This window comes from Balaenoptera acutorostrata, chromosome 5 (assembly GCF_949987535.1).
Source record: "Balaenoptera acutorostrata chromosome 5, mBalAcu1.1, whole genome shotgun sequence".
NCBI classification, from domain to species: domain Eukaryota; kingdom Metazoa; phylum Chordata; class Mammalia; order Artiodactyla; family Balaenopteridae; genus Balaenoptera; species Balaenoptera acutorostrata.
Window position 1 is genome coordinate 33,831,545 of NC_080068.1, and position 12,697 is coordinate 33,844,241.

The 12,697-nt window shown below is 43.5% G+C and overlaps 1 protein-coding gene across 3 annotated transcripts in view; it reads left to right on the top strand.

The window, feature by feature from the left end:
• The window catches only part of FHIP1A (FHF complex subunit HOOK interacting protein 1A), a 264,239-nt gene that overhangs the window by 186,763 nt on the left and 64,779 nt on the right, over positions 1-12,697 (top strand). For all 3 annotated transcript variants that reach the window (XM_007189411.2, XM_007189412.2, XM_007189413.2), the window contains one exon: positions 1,870-1,956. In XM_007189411.2, the coding sequence (XP_007189473.2) occupies positions 1,870-1,956 (87 nt within the window). The remainder of the gene's footprint in view (positions 1-1,869; positions 1,957-12,697) is intronic.

A 12,697-nucleotide genomic window follows, 5' to 3' on the forward strand; every position in this document is an offset into this window, starting at 1 on the left:
CAAAAATAAGTTGAATGCCTGACTCAGTAAATAGATATTTTTAGGCTTCTAAGTACTCCAAATTATACCACTTTTACTTGAAGGTCTTCTTGGGAGTCTACAAAGGAAAACACTTTATTTTGCTTAATGGTGCATACTGCATAAAGAATATTGTTATTCCAATTGAATTTAGAAGAAGTTAAGCATCTTCTTAGCAACACAAATTAAATTTGGTTTGAAATTGGCCTGCTTCGGGGAACAAATAACCACTGAACTCTAGTATATTGGCTTTTTGATTAGATTTTTACCTTCAGATTTCTTGTTACTGTTTTCAATAAAAAAAACAGATTTTGTATATACTCAAGGGTGTAGTAGGTTTTCATCAAAAAATGTTTTATTTCTATATAGCACAAATATTACCTTAATATTGGATTTATTAAGAAATCAAATTTTCTTTATGGTGATTGTAAGGTGAAAAATGTTAGTTATAATCTGTGTATCTACCAAATAAAGAAATAGCTTCTGGAAGAAAATGCAAGTAAATTACTTTAGTTCCCATCTCATTTTTATTGCTAAGGCAAAGGAAATTTTATTTATGTATAAGATAAATGGATTACATCTTAAGTTATTTTTTCCTTTAATATTACAGTCTGACAATATTTTCTTGCAGAAGAATGTGGAAATAAAAAAGATGGAACTATTAGTTTCTCCCCAAATGTACACACACAGAGAGATTGTCAGTAATTTAAAGATCTAGCCTCACTTCCCTAGAAATTGCTTTTTACTTTATTGTTTGATGCTATTTTTATTTTTTTAGAGAAGGAGAAAGCTAACGGGCATGGTTAAGAACAGAGAAATTATATATTTTGTATCATATTTTGAGACTGAAGCCATATACTTTTAAGATTTTTTGTTTGGGGGTATAAGTGAATAGGTTACAGTTGACCCCTGTATCTGCAGGTTCCACAGCTGTGGATTCAACCAACAGAGGATCTGAAAATATTTCGAAAAAAATCCAGAAAGTTCCAAAGGGCAAAACTTGAACTTGCTGTGTACCAGCAACTCTTTACACAGCGTTTACATTGTATTTACAACTATGTATATTGTATTAGGTATTATACAGTAATTTAGAGATGATTTACAGTATATGGGAAGATGTGTGTAGATTATATGCAAATACTGTGTTACTTTATATAAGGGACTTAAACATCTGCCACCTTTGGTATCCTGGTGGGGGTGGGCATCCAGGAACCAGTTCCCTACAGACACCCAGGGATGGTTGTAATTATAAAAGATTTAGTAAGGCTTATCCATGCTAAATATATTTTGAAAATTAAATATAGGAAGTGTTGTACCTCTGATAATGTTTTCTGCTTTTTAACAGTATCTATTTTTTATGAAAAAATTTTCTAAATGCTTTCTTCCCCAATATAAATGATTATCAGAAAATGCATTTCAAAATGAGAATTTTTTTTCTGCTACCAAAATGAATGTTTTTAATTGTCTATTTTGACAGTTCTTATTATTTTTTTAATTAGTCACAGGTTGAGATAGGACATAGACAAAGTTATGGAGCAAAAATTATACTTTCCAGTTTGTCAACTTCAATTTATGAGTCCCTATACATAATCAGTCTTTATTATTGTTTTTTCAGATAGAAACTTAAAATTACCCGTTTTAAAATTTGAAGGTCCAGGCTGTTTATAATGGGATAAACCATCTGGAAAAATTACATGTTGGTTTGAAGTCTGAGTTTTCTTTAACCATGGAATAAATGGCCAACATTTGGATTTCCTTCTTGAATTCAGGATGTACACAGAAATGTTTGAGTTTAAGAAGACCTAAAGATTGCGCTCCTTATCTTTTTCATGACTACTGTTTCTCTCTTAGGTGGCTCACCCCTTGATTCGTAATCAGCTTGTCAATTATATTTACAATGGATTCTTGGTACCAGTCTTGGCTCCAGCTCTCCATAAGGTCAGTGATTGGCTGATGTAATCTTTTACCTGTTTCTAGTACAACGGATGGAAACTGAGGAAGGCGAACACAGTGTAATTGACTTGATGGTGACTTTAGCCTTATTTTCCTTCTCATTCCATCCATATTCCTTACCAGTATCAATTACAGGTCTTAATGATGGCAACAGCTTAAGTCTGATGGGATCCATTTGATGTCGTAGAACAGGACATTGTGAATGTCAAGTAAGGGAGTCTAAACAAGCATTGGCAACTGGACTGGCTCTTGTGTCTACTTGAGTTCATAGGTAGTGGCTACTTGGAACTCTCTGTGAAGCTGTCCTCTGAGCTTAAGAAGTCTGTCATAGAGAGTGTGAGGCTTCCTGTGGACGTGGAGAGGGGCACTGGTGGCACAAGTGCCCTGGAGCTGTCATCTACTTAATAGAACATAGTTTTTTATTATAACAGCTTTGTGACAGCAAAAATTAAAGTGAAGCCAAGTGAAGGTCCCATCAAAGGTTGGCTGTCTCATTAGCATCACTCTGAATTCCTTATGACGCTCTCATTTTATAGAATAAATCAACTGATATCTTTTCTATTGTGAGCTGTCAGGAGACATCGTGGACCTAGCATTCTAATTTTAAGGAGTTTTTTTTTTTTTTTCACTAGGTTAAGACACATATACAGTACTTAGTTCAGAGGATCCTTGTCAAGTTATTGGCATTGACAGCCCTGGCAGGGAGAGAAGCAAAGAACAATGTATCACATGCCTTCTGATGGAACGCCCACCTTTGTATATCTGGACGTTCCATTTCCATGGGCTCACATTTTATAGAAACCAAGAACACCTGATCATGGCAACTTTGAAGCCTGGCTGTGGTGCTGATGGGAGTTCTCGTTTAGAGCAGCAGGTCTTGGTGGAAGATGTTCACCTCTCACCATTTAGTGCCTTTTGAGCACAGTAGCAATATTTTGCAAAACAAACAGGGTACTTGGTCTGACTAGGATTTTTGTGTTACTTCTGGGTTCAGGAGGTAATCTTGGATGTGGTTTGAACATATTGAGGGTCCCAGGTTATTTCACTGGTTTATGGGAACCAAGGAACCAAGTCTTTGAAATTAAATTTGTCTTGGAAGATATGGGACACATCTCTGGAAAATACAAACCTTGTATTTGTTTCTACCTTGTCCTTCTGTTAGTACCTTGCTGTTCTGGAGGAGGGGTGGGTGTCTGAAGGTCTCTAAGCCCCTGCATGGAGGAATTTTCCTTTATGGGGGAATAGAATGGTGCCCTGGAAATTCTTTGACAGTAATTATCCACGTACTCTCTCGCGCATTTAGACTTTCTTCCTCATTTATTCCCATCCTTTTTCTCATTGACCGGCTGATATAAAATTATTTCCCAAGTCATTATTATAATAGTGATAATTGTAATTATTATTTGTTCAGGACATTTTATGTTATTATAATTAGCATACCTTAATGTTACAAATATTAATGATAACTCTTTATCCACAATCGAGGATGAGATCCACCTCAGAGAGCTGTTAGGAGGCTCTGACTGGTCCCTGAGTACTTCTCCTTCATAGCACTTACCACGAGTGGAATTAAATCATTCAATGTGCAGGACCTTGTGTAATGTCTCCACAGTGCTCTGCCTGCTTCTTGAGGGTAAGGCTCACACCCGTTTTGTTTCCTGGGGAATCTCTAGTGCTGAATCTCCAGTCCCTTAGACCTGGGGGTTGAATAAACAGCACAAGTATGGAATGATGTTTGTTAAAGTGCTGGGCAGAGTGTTGGCACTCAGTACATTCCCAGACAGTGGTTCCTAGAGAAAAATAACAGCACCTACATGTGTTAACTCACATTGTTCTCAGTTATGCCCATAATTAAAATATGAGATTGAAAAATCATGAAGTTGTTAATACAGGCTTACTGTGGGAAAAAACAGTCAATACTGAATATATAAAATACTAAGTGGAGTTACTAGATTTGAATTTCCCATCCCTAATAAGATTCCTTAACTTTTACCCATTGCAGACCATTCCTCCCAGGGCTATGTAGCGACTAGGGAGAATATTTCCTTCCTAATTTATTTCTCTCCCTGCTCTTCATCTTTCATTGTTTGTGTTTTTATCACTTAGAATGAGGAGGTTTAGGAGGAAGCAGGGCAGAGGAGGAAGGTGAACGGCCTCTCCGCTGGCTCTCAGCTCCCTACGTGGCTGAGGAAGAGAAGAGCCTCTTGTGAGTGGCAGGACAGGGCCTCAGGGCGGAGGAGGGAAGTGCAGGGCTGGGTGTTTCTGAGGAGCTTCCAGTGGGAGCAGACACACCCTGTGTCCTCGCCTTTGACCCGGGAAGGGACACCCAGAAGTCTCAGGGCTACTGGAGCGGCTCTGGTCCACATTTCTCATATTCAGTGTCCTTCGCCTTGAGGCTTATTTTATACCCTACATAAATTTCTTTTGTGGACTATCTCAGCTCCCAGTTTACGTCTAGCATTTTAGTTGCCTGCAATCAACGGAGGCAGTTTGCAGGGGTGAACTTTCTCTGTCTCATAAATAGTATAGATAAATTCAGGTTTAAAAATTTTCCCACACCACAGTCAATACTCATAAACAATATTTCCACAGCATTTCTTAACCAGAGATGAAGTCGTTACAAAGGGTTGAAGGGCAGTAAAAGGTGGGCGTGGGGCTTTGACAGGTGAAGATCGTCTCCACCTTTCTTCTGCCCTCTCTGGAGACGCGTAACGTCACCCTGCCTCTGCACGGGTCCTGCTGGGCGCTGTCTTCATCCCGTGCTGGGGGATGGCCGTTTATTCTTCTGTGTTGGTGCAAAGGAGTATCTGGTTTTTTTTTTTTTAAAGGGCTGCATAGTTTAGTGTGGATATATAGGCCCACAATCCCTTATTCACACTCAGAAATTCAAAAAGCCCTGAAAACTGAATGTTTTTAATCATTCATATAGCAGTGCAGTCCCACCTTTGCTGAACTCCTTTGGTGGGAAACCCATACCTGCACTGTCTCCAGGCTATTTATTTTTATACCACTTGTGTTAATGTTTGTATGTTTCGTGGAGGACATAGTACAGTAAGTCCCCTACATACGAACCTGCAAGTTGCGAATTTTCAAAGATGCAAATGTGCGTTTGCGTGTCCAGTCGCGTAAGTTGGTTCACGTGTTTGGCAGACTTTTCAAGGTACTGTACTGTAAAATTAAAAATGTTTTATTTTTTGTGTTTGTTTTTTATGTATTATTCGTGTGAAAAGTATTACAAACCTATTATAGTACAGAACTAATAAGCCGATTGTGTTAGTTGGGTACCTAGGCTAACTTTGTTGGACTTAACGGACAAATTGGACTTATGGGCGTGCTCTCGGAACAGAACTTGTTCATATGTAGGGGACTTGCTGTATTAATGTATTTGATGGTAGAGTTTTGCGCCAGACCTGCTGGGTTTGTTATGTCAACTATGGCAGATGTACATATTACTTTCTGAAAACTTTTGAATTTCAAAATGCACATGGTCTCCAGGTTTTGGATGAGGGATTGGGAACCTATTTTGGACATCTGGGGAAGGATACATTTCTGGAGATAGGTGAAAATCATACTTTGTAAAAGTCATATTAAAGAAAATGATACCGTGTTAATATAGGTCATTTAGGAATTAGATCCAGCCATACATACAGACATCACATTGCATTGGGTTGGCCAAAAAGTTCATTCGGGGTTTTCCGTACATTGGGGCTGCCCTTATTCAGCAAAAGCTAGTTCTACTGTCTTTATATGTTTAATATCAAAGCTCAGTTTTTAAGGCTGAATATTTATTGGGATGGTTGTATTAGTTTGGGTCCTCAGAGGAGAGGATGCCAAGGTAGGATTAAATGTGCAAGGATTTTATTAGGGGAAGTGCTTGTGAGAGAGAAAATAGGAAGCAAGGTGGGGAAAGCTGGGGGAGCTGTCAGACTGCAATGCAAACCTGACCCCGGGTAAAGGGAGCGGGGAGAGGTTGGCCGGAGTGTCCGAGACTTCTGTGCAGTGTGAGAAAGGCCTTCAGAGGAGGCCTGCGTCTCCCAGAACAGTTCTGCCTTAGCATCCCTTGGTAGAAGCTGCCAGTCTGCGCACTGAAACAGTGTCACTTCTGCCATGTTTTATTGTTCCTGGTAGTCGCAGAGCCCACCCACTTTCAAGGGGAGAGGACATAGACCCCACATCTTGATGGTAGGAATGTCAAAGAATGTGTGGCCATATTCTGGGCAGGTTTACCACGGTCACCACCCTGAGACCGGATTTGTGCGTAAAGGGTCCGAGAGCTATATGCAGAGACCCCCTGATAAGAACCAGGAACCTCAGACGTGGGTCACAGCCAATCTGGGAGGGAGTCAGGGGAATAAATAGCCAAACTTCACTCTCCTCCCTGCCTCCGATCTCCTGCTGGACTCCACTGGGTGAACCCAAATGGAATCCAGGTGGCAAGGGAATCGTGGAGAAAATTGGTGCATACAGGTGAATTGGGGCTCAGAGCAGGGTGGAAAAGATGAAGAGTGGATATGCACGGGCAAATGGGAACCATCAGCACACGTCTGTACTCGCTTCAGCATTGTAGAGTGTTGCTCAGCAGCGAAAGATGGCAACTGTAAGAGCGTGTTTGGGTTTAGTGCTTAAGTAAATTGCAGCTTAAAATTTTCTAGAAACACATAGGAAAGTACAGTTCAGAGTTACCGCCTAAGTCTGTATATTGATCCTTATCCTCTGGAACCTAAAACATGGTTAGACTTTAATGTGACAGGCAGATATGCCAACAACATACGAGACATGAATAAACAGCAAAGCAATATCTCAAGCATAGGTAACCATCACCAAGTCAAGCTTATCATTACACGGATTCACACAGAGGCAGGGTGTGTGGTGGAAGAGTTCTAGACCATGAGCCAGAAGATCTGGGTTCTAATCCCGGCTCTTGTATTTACTGCTGTGTGACCTTGTGCAAAGCTTTTAACCTCTCTGAGTTTCATTTTCCTCTGCTGCACAGTGGGGATAGTTACACTCCTCTTGCCTCAAACATGAAAGCATTCTTTTTTTTTTAACATCTTTATTGGAGTATAATTGCTTTACAATGGTGTGTTAGTTTCTGCTGTATAACAAAGTGAATCAGCCATATGTATACATATATCCCCATATCCCCTCCCTCTTGCATCTCCCTCCCACCCTCCCTATCCCACCCCTCTAGGTGGTCACAAAGCACCGAGCTGATCTCCCTGTGCTATGCGGCTGCTTCCCACTAGCTATCTATTTTACATTTGGTAGTGTATATATGTCCATGCCACTCTCTCACTTCGTCCCAGCTTCCCCTTCTCCCTCCCCGTGTCCTCAAGTCCATTCCACGAGAGCATTCTGAAAGCAGTGTACTGTCACACGCAAAGGTCTTATGGTACTCACTCCAGGACAGAGTCTGCCATCTCATATGCAGGCAGAGGGTAATATCGTGTGTTCAAAGACCACTTGGTGAGTGTGTGCTGGGTGCAAAACATGTGATCAGACCCTGTGGGGAGATGGAGGTGACTGAAAACCCCTCTCGTCTCCGTGGAGCTTGTGATCTGGGACCCAGGAGACGGACAGGCCAACCACAAACTTCAGACAAGATGCACTAAGATGAGTGCCATGACAGAGAAGGCAGCAGGGCCGGGTGGGTGAGGGGTGCGCTGTGACATGGCGTGGGTGATTAGGGAGAGCGACTGGGTGCTGAGCCGTGAAGGTGAGCAGCTGGGGAAGGACATCCGGGGACAGAGCGCTGGCAGGAGCCAAGGCTCGGAGGCTGTGTTTGGATACACTACACCCGGAGTGTGGCTGTGCAGGGGAGGCCCAGGAGGGTGGGGGCTGGGGAAGGGCCCTACCCTGACTCCCAGGGCAGGTGAGCTCCTACGTCCGTAGCAAGGAGTTTCAGTGCAGGGGGCTTCCGATGATGAGGGGCTCAGGGACAGTCCGGTGGGGACAAAGTTAGGTCGGCGGGTGCACTGGCATTTTGGGAAGCATGGTGGAGAACTGAAAAATCAGAAGGGAAAGACGTTCAAGAGAAGTGAAGGGTTAAGGGGAAGGGGCTGGGGAAAGTAGGGATGCAGGGAGTAAAGGTTCCAAGAAGAGATGGTCCCAATCACCAAGCGTCAGATCCTCCAAAGTACCTGAGAGAGCAGACTGCTGCTCCCCGGGTACAACCGCCAGCGTTCCTCTCGCCACATCATTAAATGCACTTTAAACATTTGTTTGAAATATTGGGATTTTAAAGAATCGCTTTATTTACAAACCTGAGGCTTCTGACTCCTGGACCAGAGTTGCCTGCTTTCCCTCTGACCGCCACCCTCCAGACTCTCCTGTTCTCCTTCAGAGTCTGTCTGACCTCTCTCCTTTCCTGCCCTACGTGTGGGTGTGCCCAGGGCTTGGGCTCTGCTGATCAACCACCAGCTGGATCCCTTGGCCTGAGTGACCTGCCATGCCCTCAGACGTAGAATATCAAAAGCAACACTCATGTTCTCTTTCCGGGCCACCTGAGCGCAGCCTCTGCACAATTCCTTTGTGTGAATGACATCATTTCCCCTAGTTACCTGGTCTAGAAACCTTGATTATTCTTGAATCTCTTCTCATGCTCCCCCCTGCTACAAGGCCAGCCTTTTCCCATAAGGTTCTTTAGTCTGATCCTTTTTGTTTCTTCTCCCAACAGTGTCCATGTAGGACATACCTCGACCACACCTCGACATGGGTCTCATTGCTACGACTTCTTTCTTCAGGTTGTTGCACCCATAGCTGCTGGATTAAGTTTTCTAAACACATCTTTAAATGCACCACCTTCCTCTGAAACCTTGAGTGGCTCATTTCCTAGGTCTCCTCAGTGTGCACGCTGCTCCAGGGCCCCCCTCCCACCCGCCTCGTTCTTACGTCGGGGCCTCTCCTCTACTTAGTCTGTTCCCTTCGCTTGTTCTTCTCCTGTCGGGTCTTACTCTCTCTTCAAGGGGCAGCCTAAATGCCACTCCTGCCTGCAGCTGTCCCTGACTTTGGGGCTCTAGGCTGTCTCTTGTCTAGAATCTGTAGCTCATTGTCTGTCAGTGGTCATTTGACACTGAGCATATGCTACTGTCTCTTGTTCAGCATATTCTTAGTATTTGACTCTGTTTCCCCACCTCTATCTGAAACCCCTGGAATAGTCTCTATCTGCAGGTCCCAAACAGTGTGCCAAGGAACCCTGGGCTTCTTGGTGGGAGAACTCAGTGAAAAGTGCCTATGTTTATGAGGGAAATACAGTGACACCTGTTGGACACCACGTGAATTAACTAACTTGAAATAAGCCAGTTTCTGCATTAAATATACATTCCTTTCAATATGGGCATACTTTTTGCAAAACCAAGTTTTTGTTGGGTGCTGTGCTTAAAAGCAAGTATCACATGAAAATCCACGTGGAACAGGGTGTGAGGTTGGCAGTGTCCAGTCTGATTGAGGTTTGAGTGCCCAACAGGAGTTAAGTTGTTAGGACCTAACCACATAGTAAGTTGTTTGGACTTAAACCCTTAATAGATGGGATGGTTGGGTATTTCTTTTGGCTTAGGGGTGCTGTGAAAAATTACTGATATACTGAAAGTGCCAGAGACTGAGAAAATTTCAGAACCTCTGGTTTGTGTTGTATGTTTTTTGGTGCCTCTATAGGAGGGTTTGGCAACTACGACCTGTGGGCCAGGTCTGGCCTGTGGCCTGTTTTTCTATATCCTGAATGTTAAGAATGGTTTTTACATCCATCTACAGATGAATGATTAGACAAAAACATGGTATATACATACAATGGAATATTATTCAGCTTTAAAAAGGAAGGAAATTCTGGTACATGCTACATCATGGATGAACCTTGAGGACATTATGCTAAGTGAAATAAGCCAGTCATAAAAAGACAAATACTGTATGATTCCACTTCCATGAGGTATCTAGAACACTTAAATTCATAGAGACAGATTAGAATGGTGGTTGCCAGGGGCTGTGGGAGGGGAGAATGGGGAGTTGTTTAATGGGTAGAGAGTTTCAGCTTCGTTAGACGGAAAGAGTTCTAGAGGTGGATGATGATATTGGTTGCACAACAATATGAATGTACTTAATACCACTGAACTGTACACTTTAAAATGGTTAGAATGGCAAATTTTATATTATGTGTACTTTACCACAATTTTTAAAAAGAATTTTTTTATGCTTTTCTAAGATTTTTTTTTTAAGGAGTATATGGCAGAGACTGTATGTAACTTGTGAAACCTAAAATATTTCCTTTCTGGCCCTTTATAGAAAAAGTTTGCTGATCCTGGCAATAGGGGGTAGCATGGTGTCCTGGACATTTTAGATGATCAATAAATGAGGAGGATGATAATAGTAGAAGAAAGTCTCCAGGTAGAGAGAGATGCCGCCCCCCCACCCCCCATTTTTTTTTTTTTTTGTTTTTTTTGAACGTAGTGATCAGGCTGAGGAGCCACAGACAAGACCAGAAGTGGAGCAGGCTGATTGGCTTTGTCACCAGCTTAGAGGAATCTTTGTCCAGGTTGTCGATTAGGGGCCCTGGGCTGGTGGGAGACCGGTGGATGGTTGGCAGTAGCAGCCAAAGATGGCTTCAGTGCTGCCCTGGCCCCAGCAAGGTTGCAAGAGGGGGTGGAGTTGCATGCAGAGCATGCTGGGCTCCGTCACATATTTCTGTCAAGTATTGTAAACTAAGATGTTCTGTTTTGTGGGTTATTTTGGCTCCTTTATTTGGAGACTGTGAGGGAATTAGGGCAGAAGTTTGGGGCTCTCTGTGGTCGTTGGAGGTGGAGACCTTGAGGGGAGCGTGCTGAAGTAAAGGATGGATGGAAGGAAAAATAATGACACACCATTCTTTTCCAATGGCAGCTCACAGGCGCTAGCTGCAATAACCATGACCTCAAAGAAAGCCCGTACCTTTGGATTTTGCGGAGAGCAGCCAGCAGTGTTTCATTCAGCAAATTATTCCATACACGTGCCCTTGGAAAAACAGAAACAAAAAACCCACCAGAAACACTGATTTTTCCACCATCTCTTGTGTGCTAAAACCATGTTTGAACAATATACACAGGTAGACTAGTTTCAGCCAAGGCATGCATGTGTGCTGGCTTCTTATAAGCCACTGTGGAGCCCATTTGTTTTAGAATCTCATCTTCCAAACACACACATACATATTCATGATCTATATCCTGTGAGCTCAATAATTCATGGCTTATTGACTTAGGCTGATGGATGGAAGTTTTTTGGAGACTAGAGAAGAAAAGATGGAAATTTTGAGAGGCTGGGAGCAGACACACCTGTGAGTCGCCCACTTGCTCTTTGTGTGTCTGTGGGTGTGGTGGGCTGGGACCCCTTTAGAGCCCAGTGGGGCTCCCACTAGCCAGGGATGTTTTTGACTTTCATGCCCAGTGAAACTAGTGACTGAAGATTTTAAGAGCAATTGCGTACCGTCTTCAAATTATCACCGTTAATGAGTGTTAATGAGCTATAATTGGGTGCTGAGTGTAGAGGAGGTTTACACTGGTCCCTTCTGCCGGTGTTTTGTCTCCAGCGAGGAGTGGACGGAGCAGCCTGTCACTTAACTGTCACTTATATCCGTCCTTCTCCACGCATCTCTTGTCTGGGAGATGGTGGAGGGGGCTCGGGGTGGCAAGAGCGTAGAGACAAGTCCCCTACTTGCTCTTCTGGCAGACTTCCTGTTGCATTTTTGGATGCCTAGCAGGTTGGTGCCCTTCATCACTCTGCTATCATCTGTGTCACCTCCAGAAGGCAAATACCGTGACGTTTTATGTCTGGTTTCCAATAATGCTGTAAAATTTCTTCGATCAGGTCATTCCCCTTTCAGTGGGAAATTGGAAGAAGGAGGAAATTAGGATGCCATCTTGGCCCTGGAAATTTGAGATTTTATTTTTCAAGTCTGGTGGTTCTTTGCTGAATCTTTTATAGTTTTCCGTTGAGTCATGGAGCTCTACACTAGACTCCAGCTCTGGGGTGAACCCTACCGAAAACTGTAGTGGGATCATATTTTGGTCTCTCCCTTTCATATTTCTATTTATGCATTTCAACAATTTGCTTTTTCAAATGCATTCTCTACCTTATTGACGCAACCTCTGCAATCACTGAAGGCTCCCAAATGTTATCCTGCTCTTTTTTCTGCTAGCTCCTTATCCTCTTCCTGCAGTGATGTTGAACTGTCCTTGTTCATATGGAACTTTGTTTCTCACCGTGCCTGGAGTAAACGAGTTACTTGGAATGATTCTCTTCTCCACTGCGCTGAAAGCATAGGTGTGTGCCGACCCGGGCCCACAGATGCCGGTCTGTGTGAGGGGAAGGGCTCTCAGGCGTGTCCTGGTGAAATGAGGTTATTCCTCTTGGAAGCTGCTGCCGTGGCCTCACAGCCTCTGAGGCGGCTCCAGCGGGCTCCAGGGCAGGGAGGGGTCCCTCCAGGGCCAGCTGGCAGCGGGGGCAGCCGTGCGCTGTGATGTGTGAGCTCAGCTGGAAGGCTTGGGGCGCCGGGTGCCACCTCAAGCTCATATATAGCGTTGTGGTTCCTGTCCGATGCTGGGGACCCAGGGGTGACTGAGGATCTGGGATGGCGGGGACAGAGCCCAAGCAATCATTCTGTCTCCTGTTACCCTGGACTCCACAGGAGAGTTCTGTGGAAACAGAGGGGCCAGATGTGACTGTCACTGTCGTCCATCAGTAAGGGCAGTCGAATGAGGTAATT